The sequence below is a fragment of the Eucyclogobius newberryi genome, unplaced genomic scaffold (genome assembly GCF_026437365.1).
Source record: "Eucyclogobius newberryi isolate DKJ021-1_F unplaced genomic scaffold, fEucNew1.0.hap1 SCAF_13, whole genome shotgun sequence".
Classification (NCBI taxonomy): Eukaryota; Metazoa; Chordata; class Actinopteri; order Gobiiformes; family Gobiidae; genus Eucyclogobius; species Eucyclogobius newberryi.
Window position 1 is genome coordinate 4,208,278 of NW_027315757.1, and position 24,589 is coordinate 4,232,866.

Genomic DNA, 24,589 nt, shown 5'->3' on the forward strand with positions numbered 1-24,589 from the left:
CCATTTTCCTACTACTAATTAGTATGCACGGGGCGTGCATGAGTGAAGGAGTGCGTTAGTGAGTGTTTGGAAGTGGGCGAGCGCTTCGCGCTCGATTTCGTGCGCACTTTCGCAGCCGTGCTTCGCACGGCCTTACGAGATTAATAGGCCTCTCGCCAGCTTGTGGCGCTCGGGCCTAAAAATGCTCAACGTTTACATTTTATACGTCCAGTTTCAGTACTGGCAGTGTGTGAGCAGTTTTAAAATAAAAATGATTTTGGTAGCAACCGCTTTTGGGTGAATTCTTAATTATTTTTAAGCATAATAATAATGCACTGGTTAATGTCCCAGTAGGAATCCACTGTTGCAGATGTAGTCACCTCAATGATGTCCTCCATTTATTGTCCTGAATTATCTTTCTTGAAGGTAGATTGACCCTTAACCTTCATCAGTCTTCCATCAGTAACTACCAATACTTGTAAGATTTGCTGTTTAATATTGATATAATACTAGTTATAATATGTTGCTTCTCTACACAGTCATGAAGTGAAGGAAACGGTTCAAATACATTTTTCATTTTTAATAACATTAACCCCCGGATCGGATCGGATCGGATCGAATCGAATCGGAAATCAGATCGAAATCGAATCGGATGGAATCTGAGAAAATCGAAAAAAAAAAAACGATTATGAAACGTAAAAATCAGAATAGAATCGATTCTTGAAATTTGAATCGAATCCCAGCTCTAGTTCCAAATAGCATTATACTCAAAAAGACGTGAGGCTGTAATAAGGGCTTGAACAAAGTATTGAGCAAAGACTGTAAATACTTGTTTAGAAGTGCTTTTTATTCATTTTTTTTTTTCAACAAAGAATTCAAACAACCTTCTTTCACGTTGTCATAATGGGGTATTGTTTGTAGAATTTTGAATACTTTCCGGATGCACTGGATTCGTTCCTCTTTTGGCGTCCCTCCACAATAAAGACACAATAATCGAACCCTTCAGAGTCTCCGTTTCTTTGCCCGACCAACAGAAGAACGTAAGCTAGATTTATCCTTTCTTTCATTTATCACAGATGTTTTATTCACACTAAAAAAAGAGGTTTGTGAATGGGCTAGCTTCTCAAGACCCAACTCTCCAACCACAAGCATTGTAAACTATAGTCATCCGTTTCCTTTTCATCATAACAAAACCACAAGAATAAGTCCTGAAAAGCGCCTAAAGGAGCAGCTCCCTTTCACTCTGAGGATAAGGTTGAAACACACTTTACCTGACCCGTTGTTTGCTTGTGTGTCCCTGGCACCAGCGCCTCCCGTGGGTTGGCCGCAGTCAGCTCGTGGTGGAGGAGTACCTGGCCTTCCTCAGTAACCTGGTGTCTGCTCAGACCGTGTACCTGTGCTCCTGTCTCAACATGGTGGTGTCACACTTCATTCCCAGTAAGTCACTCTTTATTAGGGCTGGAAGTCTCAATAATGCTACGTTTTGGTTTTGTGACTCATGGTCGTGTGTGAGGTCCGAATGCTAACATTTAAAACTCGTATTTCAATACTGAGGAAACTAGTTTGTGCCTGGTTTGTTTCATTTATAAAGAATGAATGATCATCCAACGTTGTGATGTGTCAGTTACCAGCTGACCTGAAGGATCTTCCTGACTGGCGACGGCCCCTGTGGTGGTCTCTGGAGAAGCGTGTCTTAGACGTGTGGGAGCATAAAAGCTCCTTTATCTCTGGTCATAGTTGTTATGCCTCGCTTCCTGATCTCTATTGCTTCACGTATCCAATGTTTGTACTTATGTCCTGTTCCATTTATTTTTGAGTTGTCCCAATCCATAACGGTTCTCGTGCTGCTAAGTGTCACGTCACAGCAGTGGGACGACTCTTCTGTAGACGGTGTCAGGTGCTCACTGAAACATGTCCAGATAAAAACAACTTCTATTGTCTTTATGAATGAAACAAACAAAAGAATAATCAAAAGAAGACATGATGAATTTCTACAATTCATTTTTTTTTTTATTTAGTCGACAATAGGTCAGGGCAAAATGGCCAAAATGATCACAATATAGATTAGAAGCTTTGCCATAACAATATTATTGATGCTAGACAAAACACTTAAAAAATGCACAACTTTTTTCATAAAAGGAACTACTTCTTTTTAATTGAACAACCAGCTCTTTCTGATATACCTTAAACTTTAAGGCCGTGGCTGCAGAGCCGCGGCGCGGTCAAATGGCCCAGCAGTTTCAGGAACCGCCGTCATATAGCCTCATGGCTAACCCTAACCCTGACCCTGACCTTAACCCTAACCTTGACCCTAACCTTGACCCTAACCTTAACCCTAACCTTAACCCTAACCTTAACCCTAACCTTAACCCTAACCTTAACCCTAACCTTAACCCTAACCTTAACCCGGCGCGGTCTAAAACGGCGCGGTCAAACAGCGCAGCAGTTTCAGGAGCCGCGGCACAAAATAACATGGCAGTTTCGGCCGCGTGCTGCGGCTCTGTAGACACTCCCAAACTTTAAAGCTATAGTTTGATATCAGTAGTGCATTGTGACACTTGGTCTAATGCAACCTGCTTTTATGTTGAATAGTGATAACGACATGTGTTGCGGTGCAGAGAAACACAAGCTGCACAGAACAGTCATCACAGCAGCGTCGCAGTGAAAACTTAAAGATGACTTTAATGTAAGAAGCCTGTTGTAGTCCCTCTCCCTTGTCGTGGGGCAGGTACAAAGCAGTTTAGCAGAAATATCCTTCCTCCAAAGCCTTAATGTTTCCTGCTCCGTGCGATGAAAACAGTCATCATATCAAAATCATATCAGTATTACAGTGAAAGTTAAGATATGACCTAGCCCTAGATGACGAGTCAAACAATTATTTCTATTGTACGTTTTTAAATACCGGTACATAAAGGTTGAAATATGGTGACTCAAGGCTTCTGTATAGAGCACAGTAACAGATAAAATGTCACTGACCTGTGTGTATGTGTGTGCGTGTGTTCAGAGCGAGTTACCGTGAGTGAAGGAGGAGTGGACTTCTCGGACTCAGATGATGAAGACGAAAGTAAGCCCATCGTACATCACATGGACACATTTCAAATGCCTATGAGAGGTCTCATTTCACGAAAACGCTGTTAAGATTAGTTTTATTATGTTGATGTCAGAAAATCAAATAAACTTGTTATCTTCACATTTCGCTTAATGCCGGGTTAAACTGCACGGTTTTGGTTGTGTCTTTGAGTCGTAGCTCAAAATCGTGGGTTCGAAGGTCGTAGAGTGAGACAGAACAAAGACTAAACTTAGAACTGTTGTACAACCAAAGTGTTCTGTCTTACCGCTTTGAATTCATCACATCTTGTAGTGTGAATCCATAAGTTTTATCAGAGGAAATAAATCGTGCAGTGGACACTTGGCTTAACACGATCCTGCAAAGGAGAACAGTCTGCTGCTTCAAGTGCAGTGCTGCTGCTCAATGGGGCTGAACGATTTGGAGAAATAATCAAATAGTGATTTTTTTTCCCCCCAATATTGCGATTGTGATTTAATGTGCAATATTTTGAATTTATTATTGTATCCTCTTTTTTTTTTTTTTTTTTATAAGAAAACGTAATGAATGACTTAAATAAGACCAACACAATATTAGATACATTTAGTGTAAAATATTCTTTCCCACATTTAAAATTTTTTGTCAGAATGACAGAAGAGATCCTCACTGAGACGAAAGCAACGTGTACTGCTTCTGTGATTGGCCGAAACCCCATGCGGGTTGGGTTTGTTTTGGTCCTTCTAGCTCCGCCGCCCTACGCTAGCTTTGCGATTAGCAAATCTCATTTGATCACATCGTGATTTAATTGCAAATGCAATTAATCGTTCAGTCCTACTGGTCAATGTGGGAAACGTCCTTTACCTGAATAACATGTTTGTTGCTTTTCAGACCTGCCCAGAAACTTTGAGCAGTGTCACCAGGCGCTGCAGCTCATCTCTAGATTTGTGCCTTCGTAAGTCATGTTCTGTACATGCATCAGCATTTAGTGTGCGTGTCTCAGAAAGACTCCAGCGTGCGCTGTAACCTGTGTTTGTCTTTGCTAGGACGGGCCGTTTTCTGAGCCCCATCCTGCAGGAGAAGTTCCCCTTCATCCAGAAGTCCTCAAGGACTCTGGTGAGACTGACAGGGATCATATGCTTTCCACTGCCTTTCCAAATGTATACAAAATCAACTTAATGAGCAGTGTTCCTGCAGAATTATTTGACTTTGTTATATTTTGATTCTGACCCACTATCCCCGCCGACTTCCCTGTACTCTAATGTCAATCTGCTGCATGATCATTGTTCAATTCAATTTATCTTTGTAACACCCAAAAACAGCAGTTGCCTTGATGGGCGACATTTAAATTAAATAAAAATGTTAAATGATGCTCATGTTCAACACGACTATCTTAAAAAGCATGTCTTCCATCTTTTAAAAACTTAAATTATGTGTTATATATATATATATTTTTCATTTCATTAAATATAGTTTCCACACATTGGCCCACATTTTACAAACGATAAGAATGTGGTACAAAGCTCAAAAAGAGTAAGCAGAGAGTTTCCCCCGTCGTGGCTCTTCACCTGACTTTGCACTTTTGTTCATCAGGAGTGCTATGTGCACAACCTGCTGCGGGTGACAGTGTACATCCCATCTATGCGCAGAGACATCCTGGAGATCATCATCGACAAGATGCTCCAGCTGGATGTGAGTGTGGCCTGTGTGAGTGTGTGAGAGTGTGTGTGAGAGTGTGTGTGTGAGAGTGTGTGTGTGAGAGTGTGTCTGAGAGTGTGTGTCTGAGAGTGTGTACAGAGAGAACCGGCTGCAGTAGAACACGTCTGAGCTGTTTGTCCTCTTAGGTGAGCGCCTCGCGGACTAAAATTGAGGAGGCTGAGGAGAGCGCTATCTACCAGCAGCCAGAGGAGGCGCTCTTTGACATGGTAAGACACAGTGAACAGCGTTTATTATATTTTGTATTTTGTTTTTTGCGGCCCCATACGGCCCCATACGGCTCCATACGCGCCATATAGCTGAACACGTGGAGAAGTGAACCGCGAGCTACAGTCAGACGGGACAGTACCTGCTCTATGTACATGTGTATTTCAGTGTCCTGCCTGTGTGAGTTTTAGTGAAAAGTGAGTGTGAGGTTGTGAGCTCTGTTGTGTTTCAGGATGAGGACCTCCCTGCTACCCCATCCTCCTCCTCAGTCATGGCCCATCCGTTGGCTGAGCGGCTGGACACACTCATGGCTGTGCTCCTGGCTTACATCAAAGATGGCTGCCATGTCAACGGTACAGTGTGTCAGGATAATCACTGTGCTCTGTATTCTGAGAGGTAGCACAGTGTCTGAGTGTGGTTTACCAGGGGAATTATTCTCTACACTCATTTGCCACGTGGCATCTTCAGTATTACTAGGTTCACGCGTACAATATTCTAAACTGCCCATAGTTTAAAATTGAGCTGGTGGACAGAATTCTAAGGTAGAATTATCTGATGTATTTCCCCCATATTATGTATTTTTAGTACCTTTTTATATAATAACGTAAAGGCAGCTTTTTTTGTTCCAGAACAAGGTGTGCTTTTAGCATGCTAATTGTTGTTAGCATTACTGTGATGAACTCACCACTGTGAATTATACTCTAAAATGGCAGTAGATTTTTGCCTGATTATTTATCAAGTTTATTGCATCAGTTCAGGTACTCACCATTTGAGGTCTCAGGAGATTTTTGTCTTAATGGATCCATATCATGCTATTTTTCCCGTTTCCTAGTCTACCCTAAGGGTATATTTGATCATAAGTGGTGTGCAACGGCCATAACATAATAGTTATAAAATATCACCCATATCTTGGACCCCGCTCACAAACCTGGAAATGCAGATGGCTTGGTTTGAGATTCACCCCCACCCAACACGCGTAGCCTCGCGTGGAGATGGTGGGGGTGTAAACCGAGAATATAATAGTTCCATGGTGTAAACAAAGGCCGATGCGTGCGCTGCTACACAGCGCATGATAGTGACACAAGTCAGCGGCAGCAGCGGTGGAACTAAAGAAGTAGCGTTTGGAGCTAACTGTGCTTATTATGCTTTAATAGTATTCTGTACAAAGTTCACATTATAAACATTTCCAGCTGCCAGTGTTGCCACTATACTACAATTTCAATACAAATAAATACTGAGCTTCAGAGTATGAGAGGTCAAGGGGGCGGGTCTAAGCTTCTGGTCCCCTGGTGTGAGAGGTCAAGGGGGCGGGTCTTAGCCTCTGCTCCCCTGGTGTGAGAGGTCAAGGGGGCGGGTCTAAGCCTCTGGTCCCCTGGTGTGAGAGGTCAAGGGGGCGGGTCTTAGCCTCTGGTCCCCTGGTGTGAGAGGTCAAGGGGGCGGGTCTTAGCCTCTGGTCCCCTGGTGTGAGAGGTCAAGGGGGCGGGTCTTAGCCTCTGCTCCCCTGGTGTGAGAGGTCAAGGGGGCGGGTCTTAGCCTCTGCTGCCCTGGTGTGAGAGGTCAAGGGGGCGGGTCTTAGCCTCTGGTCCCCTGGTGTGAGAGGTCAAGGGGGCGGGTCTTAGCCTCTGGTCCCCTGGTGTGAGAGGTCAAGGGGGCGGGTCTAAGCCTCTGGTCCCCTGGTATGAGAGGTCAAGGGGGCGGGTCTTAGCCTCTGGTCCCCTGGTGTGAGAGGTCAAGGGGGCGGGTCTTAGCCTCTGGTCCCCTGGTGTGAGAGGTCAAGGGGGCGGGTCTAAGCCTCTGGTCCCCTGGTGTGTGACCAGAGGCTTAGACCCGCCCTGAGAGGTGAGCCTGAGAGCTGAGCCTTAAGGCCCGTCCACACCGCTGCGGCCGAAGCGTCCAGTTCATTCAAAGTCAAAGGCGGCCAAAGCGGCCTGCGCGACGTGTACAGATATGTTCAGGTCTCTGCAGTAGATGCGCCGCAGCCGCCGCAGCAGCCAATCAGAGCTGATGCTCCAGTGACGTACGTACGTATGTATTTCCCCTCGCATTTCCGGTATTCCCCGTGGAATCCTCCACTTCTTCCTTCTTTGCCGCCGAGCCCGGCGCCTCTGTGTGAGGGTTTTGAAAACCAAAAACGCGAAAACAACATTCTCGATATCCGCCATTTTACACAATGAAAGGCCACACCGACAACAACTCCACTGCTCATGTGACAACACCTCTACTGCGCATGTGCGCAGACAGCTCGAGCGCGCCGTACGCGCACCTGTGTATGTGTCCTGGGCGTCGAGAACGCGCGTCCGGTGCGTAAACCTTTCTAATGTACATGCGCTCAAATTCTGCGTCGGGCGCGATTCGGCCGCACCGGTCTGTACGAAGCTTTAGAGCTGAGCCTAAAGCGGGTTCCACACCGCCGTGGCCGAAGCGTCCAGTTTACATTCAAAGTCTATGGTAAACGCGCGTCGAGCATGTAGTGCGTTATCCGCGGCGCAATATCTTCGTTTTTGCGGCGTGATTGGTGCGGTTTTTTTACGCTCTCGGCACTTTGAGCGCGTATGAGCCGGCCGAGGCGACGAAGCGGCTTATGCAACGTGCTCCGATATGTTGAGGTCTCTGCAGCTGAAGCGTAGCAGCTGCCGCAGCAGCCAATCAGAGCTGACACTCCAGTGACGTACGTACGTACGTATTGCCCCTCGCATTTCCGGTATTCCCCGTGGAAGAAGCGCCACTTTTTCCATGCTCGTCAACAATGGCAGACGAACGATTGATTGTGGCTGTTTGTGGGAGAAAGGAGCTGTACGATGTATTCACGGTGGAACAGAGACAGAAACAAACCAAAAACGCGGAAACAACACTCTCGATATCTGCCATTTTACACAATGAAAGGCCACACCGACAACAACTCCACTGCTCATGTGACAACACCTCTACTGCGCATGTGCGCAGAGAGCTCGAGCGCGCCGTACGTGCGCCTGTGTACAGTGGCCGGGGCGTCGAGAGCGCGCGTCCACTGCGTAAACCTTTCAAATGTACATGCGCTCAAATTCTGCGTCGGGCGCGATTAGGCCGCGGCGGTCTGTACGAAGCTTTAGAGCTGAGCCTGAGAGCTGAGCCTGAGAGCTGAGCCTGAGAGCTGAGCCTGAGAGCTGAGCCTGAGAGCTGAGCCTGAGAGCTGAGCCTGAGAGCTGAGCCTGAGAGCTGAGCCTGAGAGCTGAGCCTGAGAGCTGAGCCTGAGAGCTGAGCCTGAGAGCTGAGCCTGAGAGCTGAGCCTGAGAGCTGAGCCTGAGAGCTGAGTCTGAGAGCTGAGCCTGAGAGCTGAGCCTGAGAGCTGAGCCTGAGAGCTGAGCCTGAGAGCTGAGCCTGAGAGCTGAGCCTGAGAGCTGAGCCTGAGAGCTTGAATATTTTGAATCACTTGTGCAGCAGGAGGCGCTCTAACATACAGAATTGCATCATCTGCATAATAATTGCTGTTGCGCTTATAAACTACCGGTCATATTTTCACATTTGAAAGAATGAAAATAAAGAACAGCCCTGGGTCAAAATCCAGATGTTTGACCCGGTTTATGGTTACTATTTGTGCCAGTTTTTGTTTCCTGAGGCTAGTTATTTCAAAGTTCAACATCTTATCTGGCAGCATAAATGAACCAAGATGAAATCATCTTTTTCATGTTTGCTCCAAAAATCTGTGCCATTATTTAGCCACAGAGGTGTGACTGTTGTGGTGTGATGTGCAGGCGCTCTGCAGTCGGACCGGACCAAGGAGCTGTACCTGGACCTGCTCGCCGTGTTCGATAAGGTCATCCTGCCCACACACGCCTGCTCACACGTCCAGTATGCCCTCTTCTACCTCTGCAGCTTCAGACTGGTCAGTACCTCTGCTCTCACTCATCACCACACTAACATGGTGAAAAGAACAAAAATATACAATTGGATGTTGTAATGATCTGCGGATAGTTTTAGATTTGCAATTGCTTTAAAAAAAAGTTCAGTTTTTAAGCATGTCATGAGACTTAAAGGACAAATGGCATGCTAACTGGCCTTTTTGGAGCTTTTAGCCATGTAATATTGATACAGGCTGTAGTGTGGAAAAAACACTCCTTCTTATTCCTGATCTTGACATTCAGAGAGTCCAGCTCCTCCCCCACAGCAAGTCTTTTAGTGTCCCTCACATGCAGACCACAGTGTACATGATGGCTCTGGCCCTTCTTGAATACAGCGTCCACGTTCTTGCCCCAATCTAGTTTATTTACCAAATACACCCCCAAGTACTTGTACTCCACCACCACGTCCACACTGACCCTCTGGATAGAGCTGAAGGTGGTTCTTCTCACTCCAGAGTACAAAGTTGTCCACCACACTCCTCTACTCCCACTCATCACCGCTGATGCAGAGTAGTGAGAGAACCTCTGAAGATGGCCATCCCTAACATGATAAATCAAAATGGCCCGCCATCCGTTTTGATATGGAGGGGAAAATAAATCATCCCTGAGAGCGTCGGCGGTGTGGACGAGGCTTTAAGGCTCTCGCCGCGCGGCGAGAGCGACGAGAGCGTCGAGAGCGTCGGCGCGGCGAGAGCGACGAGAGCGTCGAGAGCGTCGGCGCGGCGACAGCGACGAGAGCGTCGGCGCGGCGAGAGCATAGGCGTACATACTGTGGTCTGGCAGTGAGGAAATCTGCAATCTAGGACACCAGAGGGCCCTCTACCTGCATCGCTGCCAGGTTCCAAATGGTGTCAAACATTGGAGATGTAAAAAAAAAACATGATTCTCACAGTGGTGTAGACCTCTTCAGATGAGACCTTTTTCATCAACCTTATGCAAACTGATATCGTTCCCGTTCTCTAAGGTCTAAATTAATTAAATATACCAGGTACTTTGATCTTGGACCTTGGCTATGCCTCAAGAGCCATGTAGTTTTTTTTCATGGGAAGCTACAAAGAAAATAAGGACATAATATCCCAAATTTTGCAGCGTTTTGAAAAAACGACATGGCTCTTGAGGCATAGCCAATGTCCAAGATCAAAGTACCTGGTATATTTAATTAATTTAGACCTTAGAGAATGGGAATAATATCAGTTTGCATAAGGTGACTCAGATTTGGGCCAAAAAAATCTTCCATTACGCCTTTAAGTTAACACAAGAATTCCAGATGAGAAGGTGTTTGTACATGGTGCATCATTGTCTCTTTTGTGTGTTTCAGCCTCTGTCTGAAGCCTTCCTGGAGCACCTTTGGAAGCTGGTTCAGAACCCGTCCCAGGCCACAGTGCTGCGGCAGGCTGCTCTTGGCTACATGGGCAGCTTTCTCGCCCGCGCCAAATTCATCCCCATTGTGTGAGTGCAACCTCTAGATCCCCAAAGTAAAACATTGGTAGTTTTTCTCCTCAACTACCATACTTATTGTGATGTTTGTAGTAGGAGTACTCCGGTTTCCCCCTTCAACTCAAAACATGCACCAAAGATAAAGTCCTCCAGTAATTGTCCAGATCTCCTCAGCGACCACTATTCCTGACAGTTTGTCCCAGCTGCATTGAAGAATGGGTCAAATGCAGAAGACCATAAAGTGTACCTTAACCTTAAAACAACTAGATTACTCAGATTACTAGTACAATGCGAGAGCAAGATCTGGGCATCTTTTTCAAATTAGTCAGAGCTTGCACGTAAAATACACAATAACTGAAATGTATAAAAATAGAATGCATTAAGGTTATTTAGAACAAATATATTGATCATAATTATATTTAAGGGTTATTTTAAAATAAAGGCATCTGACCCCCATTCACACACAGACCTCTGACCCCCATTCACGCGCAGACCTCTGACCCCCATTCACACACAGACCTCTGACCCCCATTCACGCATAGACCTCTGACCCCCATTCACGCACAGGCCTCTGACCCCCATTAACGCACAGGCCTCTGACCCCCATTCACACACAGGCCTCTGACCCCCATTAACGCACAGATCTCTGACCTCCATTCACGCACAGACCTCTGACTCCCATTCACACACATACCTCTGACCCCCATTCACGCACAGACCTCTGACCCCCATTCACACACATACCTCTGACCCCCATTCACACACAGACCTCTGACCCCCATTCACACACATACCTCTGACCCCCATTCACACACAGACCTCTGACCCCCATTCACGCACAGACCTCTGACCCCCATTCACGCACAGACCTCTGACCTCCATTCACGCACAGACCTCTGACCCCCATTCACACACAGACCTCTGACCCCCATTCACGCACAGACCTCTGACCTCCATTCACGCATAGACCTCTGACCCCCATTCACACACATACCTCTGACCCCCATTCACACACAGACCTCTGACCCCCATTCACGCACAGACCTCTGACCTCCATTCACGCACAGACCTCTGACCCCCATTCACGCACAGACCTCTGACCCCCATTCACGCACAGACCTCTGACCCCCATTCACGCACAGACCTCTGACCCCCATTCACACACAGACCTCTGACCCCCATTCACACACAGACCTCTGACCCCCATTCACGCATAGACCTCTGACCCCCATTCACACACATACCTCTGACCCCCATTCACACACAGACCTCTGACCCCCATTCACGCACAGACCTCTGACCTCCATTCACGCACAGACCTCTGACCCCCATTCACGCACAGACCTCTGACCTCCATTCACGCACAGACCTCTGACCCCCATTCACGCACAGACCTCTGACCCCCATTCACACACAGACCTCTGACCCCCATTCACACACAGACCTCTGACCCCCATTCACGCATAGACCTCTGACCCCCATTCACACACATACCTCTGACCCCCATTCACACACAGACCTCTGACCCCCATTCACGCACAGACCTCTGACCTCCATTCACGCACAGACCTCTGACCCCCATTCACGCACAGACCTCTGACCCCCATTCACGCACAGACCTCTGACCCCCATTCACGCACTACAACAATGCACTGCATCATTTGAATTGAATGAAAAATGGAATTCAACTAGTGTAACCATGTCAACCAAGCTCGTAACCAAAGAAACCAGCAGTGGTTCTGGTAATGTTCTGGCTTTATTCACATAACCATTTCCTGCATTAGTCCTGGAAGTTTGCCAGTTTGTCAAAAATCCAGGAAAATTAATTGGCACAAAAATTATTATCTGACAAATAAAAATGTATCTTTATTCTCTTAAATTACATTTAAATTCTCATAAAATTATGTTCCTTGGATATACATTGTTCCTGCTTTTCAAATGTAATGTTGTAATGACATTATGTAAATATAAGGGATCTTTTTTACACTTTTTCACAAAGGAAAATAATTTAGCAAAGATGTGGGTGTAATCCCTCATTCGTCCAGCAGGGGTCCATTGTAGAATAAGATTCAGTTGTATCACCTGGACTTTAGAAAAACAAAACGTTTCGACTCATCCAAGAGTTATTCACAATCTGTGAATCGAGTCTGGAACTCTACTTCCTCTTTTTGGGTTCAAAAAGGAAACAGCTGAATCTTTTTCTACATTTACCAAAGGTGTTTTCCCACTAAACAAAGCAAAATATGCACTTGAACTTGTCTTTGGAGGGCTCAGTATTTCTGACTGAATAATGAAGAGTGCTGTGCTGTGTTCAGGACGGTGCGGGCGTGTCTGGACCTGCTGGTGTCCTGGATCCACCTGTACCTGGACTCTCAGGACTCTGTCAACAAACAGTACTGTGACCTGGACCTGCACGGGCCCTTCTACAGCGCCTGTCAGGCTGTGTTCTACACCCTCATCTTCAGGCACAGGGCCATCCTGGAGGGCCACATGAAGAGAGGTCTGACCTCATACACAGACCTCACACACACAGACCTCACACACAGACCTCACACACAGACCTCACACGCAGACCTCACACACGCAGACCTCACACGCAGACCTCACACACGCAGACCTCACACACGCAGACCTCACACACAGACCTCACACTCAGACCTCACACACAGACCTCACACACGCAGACCTCACACACAGACCTCACACTCAGACCTCACACTCAGACCTCACACACGCAGACCTCACACACGCAGATCTCACACTCGCAGACCTCACACTCGCAGACCTCACACACAGACCTCACACTCAGAACTCACACTCGCAGACCTCACACGCAGACCTCACACACGCAGACCTCACACGCAGACCTCACACACGCAGACCTCACACACGCAGACCTCACACACAGACCTCACACTCAGACCTCACACACAGACCTCACACACGCAGACCTCACACACAGACCTCACACTCAGACCTCACACTCAGACCTCACACACGCAGACCTCACACACGCAGATCTCACACTCGCAGACCTCACACTCGCAGACCTCACACACAGACCTCACACTCAGAACTCACACTCGCAGACCTCACACGCAGACCTCACACACGCAGACCTCACACACGCAGACCTCACACTCAGACCTCACACTCGCAGACCTCACACTCGCACCTCACACGCAGACCTCACACACGCAGACCTCACACACGCAGACCTCACACACACAGACCTCACACACGCAGACCTCACACACGCAGACCTCACACACGCAGACCTCACACACAGACCTCACACTCAGACCTCACACACGCAGACCTCACACACGCAGACCTCACACACGCAGACCTCACACACGCAGACCTCACACACGCAGACCTCACACACGCAGACCTCACACACGCAGACCTCACACACAGACCTCACACTCAGACCTCACACTCGCAGACCTCACACTCGCACCTCACACGCAGACCTCACACACGCAGACCTCACACACGCAGACCTCTCACACGCAGACCTCACACACGCAGACCTCACACACGCAGACCTCTCACACGCAGACCTCACACACGCAGACCTCACACACGCAGACCTCACACACGCAGACCTCACACGCAGACCTCACACACACAGACCTCACATACACGCGGACCTCACACACGGACCTCACACACACACGCGGACCTCACACACACACACACGGACCTCACACACACACACGGACCTCACACACAGAGACCTCACACACACACACGGACCTCACACACAGACCTCACACACACGGACCTCACACACACGGACCTCACACACACGGACCTCACACACAGACCTCACACACACGGACCTCACACACACACGCGGACCTCACACACACACACACAGACCTCACACACACACACGGACCTCACACACAGAGACCTCACACACACACACGGACCTCACACACAGACCTCACACACACGGACCTCACACACACGGACCTCACACACACGGACCTCACACACAGACCTCACACACACGGACCTCACACACAGACCTCACACACCCACTCAAAAAATATGTTCAATTCCTCTCAAAAACACAACATACTTTTTCTTGTAGTAATTTGACTGATCACATTTTAATTGAGAATTAGATTAGATCATTTCAATAATCACTGACCAGCCTGGGACATTTGGATGCAGTTTCGTTTCATCTTTATTTGAAGGGACAATGTCCGGAGACATTAAGCTGTGATAAAGATGTGCTGCAGCAGATTGTCCCTGATTGACAGGAATAAATGATACAGTGGAAACAAAACACATTGGACATTGTCCACACTCTGACCCAAACCCACTCTCACACAGCCACACATCTTATTCAACAAGAATTTACATAAACATAAGAAGTATACGTGACCTGCCAGTTTAAAACAGTCCATAAAATACATATTACAATTTGTTAATTTGTTCCGTCAAAACTCATTTGTTTCTAAGTGTACAGTTACATTGTCGCATATTACACACACATTTCCATAGCATGTGGTGCTGCATGTCATGAAACGGTTCACAAATGACTACATAACTCTTATTATGCGGGGGAATGTTTAATTATTAATGACAAGTTTAATTGTTCCAAAGCTACTTTTTAAGTCCCACAGAGAATGTTGAATAGTTTGTCTAACTTGTTAGTTTATTGCATTATAGGAGAAAGCTGTGGTAGTTTTGGTATGACACGCTGCCCCCTGGTGGAAGCCTGTGTGGCTCTGGAAGTCAGTACAGATGTGAGCTGCTTAAGAGCTATTTACTCTTCTGTCGACCATTCATATAGTGGCTAGTTTGTGTATATTGTCTATAGTTTAGAAATCTGTATTTTTGTAAGATAAGGCAATGGTGATGATGTCGTGGTTTCAGGTCTGGAGGTTTTAAGGCTTGTGCAGAGATTCCAATGGCCTCAGGATATTGTTCCCTGCCTGTTATTCTGACACTCAAGATTCTCCACTGAGAGGGCGATATATCACTTGTTATGTTTCCTCTCAGAAAACACCCCGTCCAAATAATTTTGTCTGCAAAAAGTACTTAAAAAATTGGCGTATTATGATCACACTCTGCCACTTAGGAGCGGCGTATCGCGCCATAATTTCCGACGCAATTAAATAATAAAGCGGCGCTTTTAACGCCGTGCGCCGTCTGATGTTACGCCGTGCGCGGTACGTTTGGCCGTCCCTGCACTTGAAAATGCCCGTCCACATTTTAAAATACCCCGTCCAAAATACGGGAAGACGTCCCTGGTCCCTCTTCTCACACTGGATCAGTCCTTTCTGTACATCGTAAACCCGGGGACATTAGACGGAGCAGAGGGGGGACATTAGACGGAGCAGAGGGGGGACATTAAACGGAGCAGAGGGGGGACATTAAACGGAGCAGATTGTGGTTCAGCCCTGACTGTGTTCTCTCCCTCAGGGCTGGAGTACCTGCAGAGCCTCAACCTGGAGCGCATGGTCATGTGTCAACTCAACCCTCTCAAAGTGTGTCTGCCCACGGTCACACACATGTTCGCCGCCATCATGAGGTACTCTCACACGGTCACACACATGTTCGCCACCATCATGAGGTACTCTCACACGGTCACACACATGTTCGCCGCCATCATGAGGTACTCTCACACGGTCACACACATGTTCGCCGCCATCATGAGGTACTCGCACACGGTCACACACATGTTCGCCGCCATCATGAGGTACTCTCACACGGTCACACACATGTTCGCCAACATCATGAGGTACTCGCACACGGTCACACACATGTTCGCCGCCATCATGAGGTACTCGCACACGGTCACACACATGTTCGCCGCCATCATGAGGTACTCTCACACGGTCACACACATGTTCGCCGCCATCATGAGGTACTCTCACACGGTCACACACATGTTCGCCACCATCATGAGGTACTCTCACACGGTCACACACATGTTCGCCGCCATCATGAGGTACTCTCACACGGTCACACACATGTTCGCCGCCATCATGAGGTACTCGCACACGGTCACACACATGTTCGCCGCCATCATGAGGTACTCTCACACGGTCACACACATGTTCGCCAACATCATGAGGTACTCGCACACGGTCACACACATGTTCGCCGCCATCATGAGGTACTCGCACACGGTCACACACATGTTCGCCGCCATCATGAGGTACTCTCACACGGTCACACACATGTTCGCCAACATCATGAGGTACTCTCACACGGTCACACACATGTTCGCCGCCATCATGAGGTACTCGCACACGGTCACACACATGTTCGCCACCATCATGAGGTACTCGCACACGGTCACACACATGTTCGCCGCCATCATGAGGTACTCGCACACGGTCACACACATGTTCGCCGCCATCATGAGGTACTCGCACACGGTCACACACATGTTCGCCACCATCATGAGGCACTGTTTGCCGTAACCCGACCGACCCGGTTTGAAACTAGCCGACTGGAAAAAAAAATATCAGCATTTTGTTGAAAAAACGTCAACCTTTTATTTTTCAATTATTTTGCCGACTCACCGACCGGTCCTCCCTATACCGCCGTGTCAAATATTTTTATCATGTTGATAAACCTGTCTTTCATCCCTAAGGACCGAAGATGTATTGCGCAACATATGTGCGTCTTCATATTCAGCCCTCCACATGCTTCTGTAATGAAACAGAACACACATAGATGTCGTTAGATTGCCTTATTCAAGTTGGTTTGTCTCTGTCGGCGCCACTGGAGTCTCCATAGGACATGTGTTTCTCTATCACGGTGTGAAATTTGACTTACGCAATGCATTCTGGGATTGAAACACGCCCAGCAGCGTCATCACAACAAACATGGTGGCGTCCGTGTCCCCCGCATGTTCCCCCCGCTTGCCTTCACTACCAAAATAAAGGATAGCGGCGTACAAAGGTCGTTTGAAATATCTTAAAATCGTGAGATTTAGTCTCCTGATCGGGTTGAAGCCTCTGACCCCTGGACTGTTGAAGCCTGACCCCTGGACTGTTGAAGCCTGACCCCTGGACTGTTGAAGCCTGACCCCTGGACTGTTGAAGCCTGACCCCTGGACTGTTGAAGCCCGACCCCTGGACTGTTGAAGCCTGACCCCTGGACTGTTGAAGCCTGACCCCTGGACTGTTGAAGCCCGACCCCTGGACTGTTGAAGCCGGTTACAGCAAACAGACAATTTATTTGGGGCAGCCTTATTACCTCTTATTTATGTTTAAAACTTGACAAATGTACTTTTGCCTCAGCCATACAACGTTTTAAACATTGGAGCCTAAAGGCAGTGTGTGTGTGTTCAGGCGGTACCAGGTGGTGTTCTGCTACACCGTGATGGAGAGGAACAGTCGACACATGCTGCCTGTGGTGCGCAGCTCCACCGGGGGAGACCGAGTGGCCACCAACACCAACCCTCTGGACTGCTTCTTCCCCTTCGACCCCTATCTGCTCAAGAGGTATTACCCACAACACACCTCTGCAGACCCTTACCCACAACACACCTCTGCAGACCCTTACCCACAACACACCTCTGCAGACCCTCACCCACAACACACCTCTGCCGACCCTTACCCACAACACACCTCTGCAGACCCTCACCCACAACACACCTCTGCAGACCCTCACCCACAACACACCTCTGCCGACCCTTACCCACAACACACCTCTGCCGACCCTCACCCACAACACACCTCTGACCCTTACCCACAACACACCTCTGACCCTTACCCACAACACACCTCTGCAGACCCTTACCCACAACACACCTCTGACCCTTACCCACAACACACCTCTGACCCTTACCCACAACACACCTCTGCAGACCCTTACCCACAACACACCTCTGCAGACCCTTACCCACAACACACCTCTGCAGACCCTTACCCACAACACACCTCTGCAGACCCTTACCCACAACACACCTCTGCAGACCCTTACCCACAACACACCTCTGCAGACCCTTACCCACAACACACCTCTGCAGACCCTTACCCACAACACACCTCTGACCCTTACCCACAACACACCTCTGCAGACCCTTACCCACAACACACCTCTGCAGACCCTTACCCACAACACACCTCTGCAGACCCTTACCCACAACACACCTCTGCAGACCCTTACCCACAATACACCTCTGACCCTTACCCACAACACACCTCTGCAGACCCTCACCTTCCTTTTCACAAGCTGCTGGCCAATCGCCCGTAGCCCTGTCCAGTCTTGTGGAGATCTACACTTCTCTTCTGACAGCTCTTTGGTCTTGTCCGTCTGAGAGAGTCAGATCCTTCACTCTGGAACTCCTCCAGGTTTGTACTTTTTCCCCAAAGAGGTTTTTTGTAGTTTTTCCTGGCTGAGAAGGACAAGGGACTCTGAAAAGGGATTAAACAATGTTCATAGGGACGAGGGGCGATGTCCCACAGTCGTCCTCAGAGGCAACTGTTGTTGAGATTTTGGGCGTTACAAAAATGAATTGAATTCCTCGTCCTCATGCTCTGGCACTTCCTCGTCCTCATGCTCTGGTACTTCCTCTTCCTCATGCTCTGGCACTTCCTCGTCCTCACGCTCTGGCACTTCCTCGTCCTCATGCTCTGGCACTTCCTCTTCCTCATGCTCGGGCACTTCCTCGTCATGCTCTGGCACTTCCTCGTCCTCACGCTCTGGCACTTCCTCGTTCTCATGCTCTGGCACTTCCTCGTCCTCATGCTCTGGCACTTCCTCTTCCTCACGCTCTGGCACTTCCTCGTCCTCATGCTCTGGCACTTCCTCGTCCTCACGCTCTGGCACTTCCTCGTTCTCATGCTCTGGCACTTCCTCGTCCTCATGCTCTGGCACTTCCTCTTCCTCACGCTCTGGCACTTCCTCTTCCTCATGCTCGGGCACTTCCTCGTCCTCACGCTCGGGCACTTCCTCGTCCTCATGCTCTGGCACTTCCTCGTCCTCATGCTCTGGCACTTCCTCTTCCTCATGCTCTGGCACTTCCTCTTCCTCATGCTCTGGCACTTCCTCGTCCTCACGCTCTGGCACTTCCTCGTCCTCACGCTCTGGCACTTCCTCGTCCTCACGCTCTGGCACTTCCTCATCCTCACGCTCTGGCACTTCCTCTTCCTCGCGCTCTGGCACTTCCTCTTCCTCACGCTCTGGCACTTCCTCGTCCTCACGCTCTGGCACTTCCTCGTCCTCACGCTCTGGCACTTCCTCGTCCTCACGCTCTGGCACTTCCTCGTCCTCACGCTCTGGCACTTCCTCATCCTCACGCTCTGGCACTTCCTCTTCCTCGCGCTCTGGCACTTCCTCTTCCTCACGCTCTGGCACTTCCTCGTCCTCACGCTCTGGCACTTCCTCGTCCTCACGCTCTGGCACTTCCTCTTCCTCACGCTCTGGCACTTCCTCTTCCTCGTTCTCTCATTCATCCATCTTGTGACTCCACACTGAGTCACTACCCAGCGCCCCGTGTGGCCACACCAATATCATGCGGTCAAATGGTCCATTACAGGGTTGTTATGGTAACAAAGAATGTTGTAAAAAAAAACCTCTTATCAGGAGGCTCCGCCCGGTGGGCAGGGCTTACTCGAGTAGGATATGTATCCGAGTTCTCAAGACTAGATCCACAGATTGAGAATGTCTTTTGGATGAGTCTTGTGTCTCGGGCGTGTCCAGAGGAGCAGGTTCTTGTGCCTCTCGTGCGCCTGACTCAGGACTTCACACGTGTGTTTCTCCTGCTCTAGTGTTGGTGGCTCTTGCTGTGTGCAGGTCGGGGCCGCTGATCCAGCCTCTGTACCAGGTGTGGGAGGAGCCAGCCGACTCTGAGTTCCACGCGCCCAAAGCCACGCCCCAGGTCCACACCCATCTCTGCACTTTAGCACTTCAACACATTTCAGCAGCTCACACGGCCAGGCTTTTCCACTCACTGCAGAATCTTCTCATTTTAGTTAAAATATGAATATTTACTTAAAACATTATATTATTTGGAAAGCAGTCAACAGAAGAAAGTGGAACACACACAGTTTCCATGGAGGAACTTGAATTAGAATAACTCGATACCAGAAAATCACTAAATATGAAAAATGACGTGGGCTTTACAGCTCAGCTCTGTCCCCATATTGAGAATGTTTAATTTGCAGAAACTAAATGTAGTATTTGTTTAGTGCTTTGTGTAATAATGCAGCTCCACATCTAGAGCTTTAAGGTCAAGTTTTGTATTCTTCCTCTTGGTTTGTTTGGTGATGTCACAAACCCTGTAGCCTGGGCTCATTTGTCCCACATTCACTCTCACTCACACACCGGGTGAAGTGTCTTGCCCAAGGACATGGCGACACTGTGCACTACTTTGTGAGTGTTCTGTACTAAATTGAACACAGAAAACATGATCATTAGTGTAACTATAAAGCCAAAGTTTTTACTTTGTCATTTCACTACAGATGCGTAAAGACACTGCTCATTTATGTTAATTACCTACACACTATAGTATTTAGGTGTGTTAATCATTGGAAATGTGTGTTTTTATTAAACAGTCTGGTCTTTTCCTTAGTTGTGATAAAGATCATTCTAAAACTGTTCAGGAAAGAATGTTGTGTCATGTTTATGGACTTTAGTATTGATACCTGCTAAAATAGTATCGATTAGTATCTGATTAGTGATACTTTTGACAACACTAAAGTGTTAGGTTTATTTCACACTGGAGCATTTATGTTTATTGCAAAGGGTTTATAAATCTATAAATGGTGTAAATATTCTTCTGGATGATATGAATGCTGGTTCTGCCTTTCGTATTTAGTGGCTTTGATCTTTTGAATCATAAAATGTTAGTTATAAAGGATAATATCGCTTTAACAATAACCCTGTCACTTTATGGCCCCATTAATCCTGTGTGTTGGTGTGACAGGTGTCGCAGGAGGACGAGGACGACTTCCTGAGCGGAGAGACCCCAAAGACAGAGTGCATTGTGGGAATGACTCCAGGTTCATACGAGTCTGAGGCTCTGAGCCCCAGCAGCGTAGGCTCTCCGCCCTTCAGCTTCCACCGAGCGCTCTAGGACCAGACTGAGCCGGTGTGAGACTCCAGCAGGACAAAGACCCTCGAGTTCAGGCCGGAGTATCCCACATCACCCACATCACCCACATCACCCACATCACCCACATCACCCACATCACCCACATCACCCACATCACCCACATCACCCACATCACCCACATCACCCACATCTCCCACATCACCCACATCACCCACATCACCCACATCACCCACAACACCCACATCACCCACATCTCCCACATCACCCACATCACCCACATCACCCACATCACCCACATCACCCACATCACCCACAACACCCACAACACCCACATCACCCACATCACCCACATCTCCCACATCACCCACATCACCCACATCACCCACATCACCCACATCACCCACATCACCCACATCACCCACAACACCCACATCACCCACATCTCCCACATCACCCACATCACCCACATCACCCACATCACCCACATCACCCACATCACCCACATCACCCACATCACCCACATCTCCCACATCTCCCACATCACCCACATCACCCACATCACCCACATCACCCACATCACCCACATCACCCACATCACCCACATCACCCACATCTCCCACATCTCCCACATCACCCACATCACCCACATCACCCACATCACCCACATCACCCACATCACCCACAACACCCACAACACCCACATCACCCAGAAGGACAAGACACAGTAGGGCGAAGCCCCTCGTGGATGATAAGATTAAGACTGTGCACGAGATGGAGAATTCTAGAACAATGAGCAATTTGAGGAATGTGTTTGCACCTGCCCTTCAAACGCTGTTTTACATCATTTAAAATGCTTTACATAGTAGTTTTAGTCGTAATGAAGCCAACACTTCTGTTGAGTCAAATTAGATTAAAGACAGACTGGTAAAACTAGATACATTTGATAAACTATAGGAATCGTTAAGGAATTGAATCGATAAGATACCACTGATATTGATCAAATCCACTCGTCCGTTTGAATCCCAAGAGAAAAATCCCTTTGGAGAAAACGTTACGATGTCCCAGATAAATGGACGGGCAAAGGATTTCTTCACTGCCCCCTGTGAGAGGGGCCCCCTGTGAGAGGTGCCCCCTGTGAGAGGTGCCCCCTGTGAGAGGGGCCCCATGTGAGAGGGGCCACATGTGAGAGGGGCCACATGTGAGAGGGGCCCCATGTGAGAGGGGCCACATGTGAGAGTGTCATTCCACCATGTTTTCCATGAGGAGTTGGGCTTATGCAATATCCATCCTTCGTGGGACATTTGAGCTGAATAAACACGATGTCATAACGTTCATATATAGACATTGTGTAAAAGTAATTATGCCGTTCAATTGGACTAAAACATTTTATTTGCCGTTATGTTAAAGGCGCAATGGACGATTTTTCGGCGATTTGAGAACGCAGGCGGAAGTGCGCATGCGCACTCCCCCGTGCGGACTGATACAACACACACGTGTGTTTGTTTATTAGCGCAACGGAGCGCATCGCATCTCTCGTCTCCCGTAGATTTCTGTCCACTTCTTCGTCAGCTCGAACTGTCTTTCTCCGTCTTCATTTTACCCCGTACACTGAGGGAACTATATTATGATAGATCCATGCGCTTAGGCACGCGGAAACGTGGGGACGAGCCTGACGCGGCAGCAGGTGAGCGGTAGGTGCGTTTTATGATTGATACGTGGCAGGACAAATGATTTATCCACGCCACAAGGAAATATGATACAAAATTTGCTGAAAAAAATCGTTCATTCCACCTTTAAGCTCTGTCATTCTTACATTCAACCTTTTTTTCAATATTTAATTTGAATTATGAAGATATTTTTTCTTTTTATTCATAAAAAAGGGCTAGAAAAGAATGTGTTTGTTCATGTGTCTGTGTTGAATGGCTGTTGACATCTGGAAGCATATTAAGATATTTAAGTTTTAGTTTAAAAATATGTTTTATTTTGAAGAAAAAATAATGTTAAATAAAAGTTTTAGTAGATTAGTAGTGTGTTGACTCTTGTCCTTGTGCACAACTTCATCCCTGATCAGATCGGAACCCAAGACCCAACACGCTTCTCCAGCAAAGTTTTGTGCTCTAAGAGGGCACCAGAGCGCCACCAAGTGGTCTTCGTGGCAGATACCATTGTTTGGATAAGATAGAATAGTCCCTACATCTAAAAATATTGTCTGAGAGCTGAATAGCCCCAAACATAACGCAGATACACTGAAAAGTGCAAACATGTCTATCTCAAGGCACAAAACTGCACTAAACCACAACTAAACCATCGTTTTAGCCAGTTCTAAACCAGGTCTAAACCAGGTCTAAACCAGGTCTAACCAGGATTAAATCAGCACTAGGTGATTTTTGCAGATGAGCCATCCCTGAGCAGTAGGTGGCTCTCTCCTACACGTCTGTCCTGAACAGATTATTGCGGCAGTTCCATACAGTATTCATTCACTGATGGGAAAACTACTTCTCTTGCCACAGCTGCCCGAGGATTGACTTATGGAGGCGTGGCAGCCAATCTGGGCCATCACCATCGACACTCATAAACGTGTGGGTCAAAGTGTCTCCACCAAGCTTGTTCCTAAAATGACCTTAGAACTTTTCCATCATTTTATCAAGTATAACCCTTGCCCTTGTATCTTTTTGCCTTCAAATGCAACTATTTATAATCAATCATTCATAATTTACTGACAATATTTTTAAGGCAATTTTGATGTATAATCAATGACTACTCTGCACCTTTTAGCGTCTCATCCTTAATATTTCCCAAACATTTAGTGTCTGAAATCACAGTCTGGACTCCGGTTCATCATTTATTATAAAACCGTAAAACAAACATGAGGCCACACGATGAAGCGACGAGTTCAGGATCTTTGTGTGCGCTAAACCTCGGCCAGTTTCCCCTGAAAGCAGCGCTAAGGGGAGCGGACCATGCAGTGAGGCGATCTGGAGGTGTGGAGGGGCGGGGCTGGAAGCAGGGTGGGGCTGGGGGCGGGGCTGGAGGCAGGGGCGGGTCTGTCCTCTCATGCAGCAGGACAGTAACAGAATGAGAGACTAAAACACTGGCTTGAACTCATGCACCTTTGGGTCCTGAGCTGGTCCGTTTGGCAGTCTGCTGAGGGGGTCCCAGGCCCTCTGACCCTCTGACCCTGTGACCCTTGTGACCCTCTGACCCTCAGTCCACCTGGAAGAGCGGCTTTGGCATTAAAACAGAGTATGGACTGTCCGATGGGGAGCGTTTTATTGCTGGGTGTGTTGTTTG

The 24,589-nt window shown here is 47.9% G+C and overlaps 1 protein-coding gene across 1 annotated transcript in view; it reads left to right on the top strand.

Moving 5' to 3' along the window:
* rrn3 (RRN3 homolog, RNA polymerase I transcription factor) overlaps window positions 1-21,405 on the top strand; it is a 33,326-nt gene extending 11,921 nt beyond the window's left edge. Inside the window, exons 4-17 of the mRNA XM_072442352.1 lie at window positions 1,287-1,416; window positions 2,984-3,043; window positions 3,914-3,977; window positions 4,069-4,138; window positions 4,616-4,714; window positions 4,867-4,947; window positions 5,178-5,298; window positions 8,677-8,807; window positions 10,142-10,272; window positions 12,576-12,760; window positions 15,706-15,814; window positions 17,589-17,741; window positions 20,038-20,122; window positions 21,170-21,405. Of these exons, the coding sequence (XP_072298453.1) occupies window positions 1,287-1,416; window positions 2,984-3,043; window positions 3,914-3,977; window positions 4,069-4,138; window positions 4,616-4,714; window positions 4,867-4,947; window positions 5,178-5,298; window positions 8,677-8,807; window positions 10,142-10,272; window positions 12,576-12,760; window positions 15,706-15,814; window positions 17,589-17,741; window positions 20,038-20,122; window positions 21,170-21,319 (1,569 nt within the window). The 3' untranslated portion in view covers window positions 21,320-21,405. The remainder of the gene's footprint in view (window positions 1-1,286; window positions 1,417-2,983; window positions 3,044-3,913; window positions 3,978-4,068; window positions 4,139-4,615; window positions 4,715-4,866; window positions 4,948-5,177; window positions 5,299-8,676; window positions 8,808-10,141; window positions 10,273-12,575; window positions 12,761-15,705; window positions 15,815-17,588; window positions 17,742-20,037; window positions 20,123-21,169) is intronic.
* The last annotated feature ends 3,184 nt before the right edge of the window (window positions 21,406-24,589 follow it).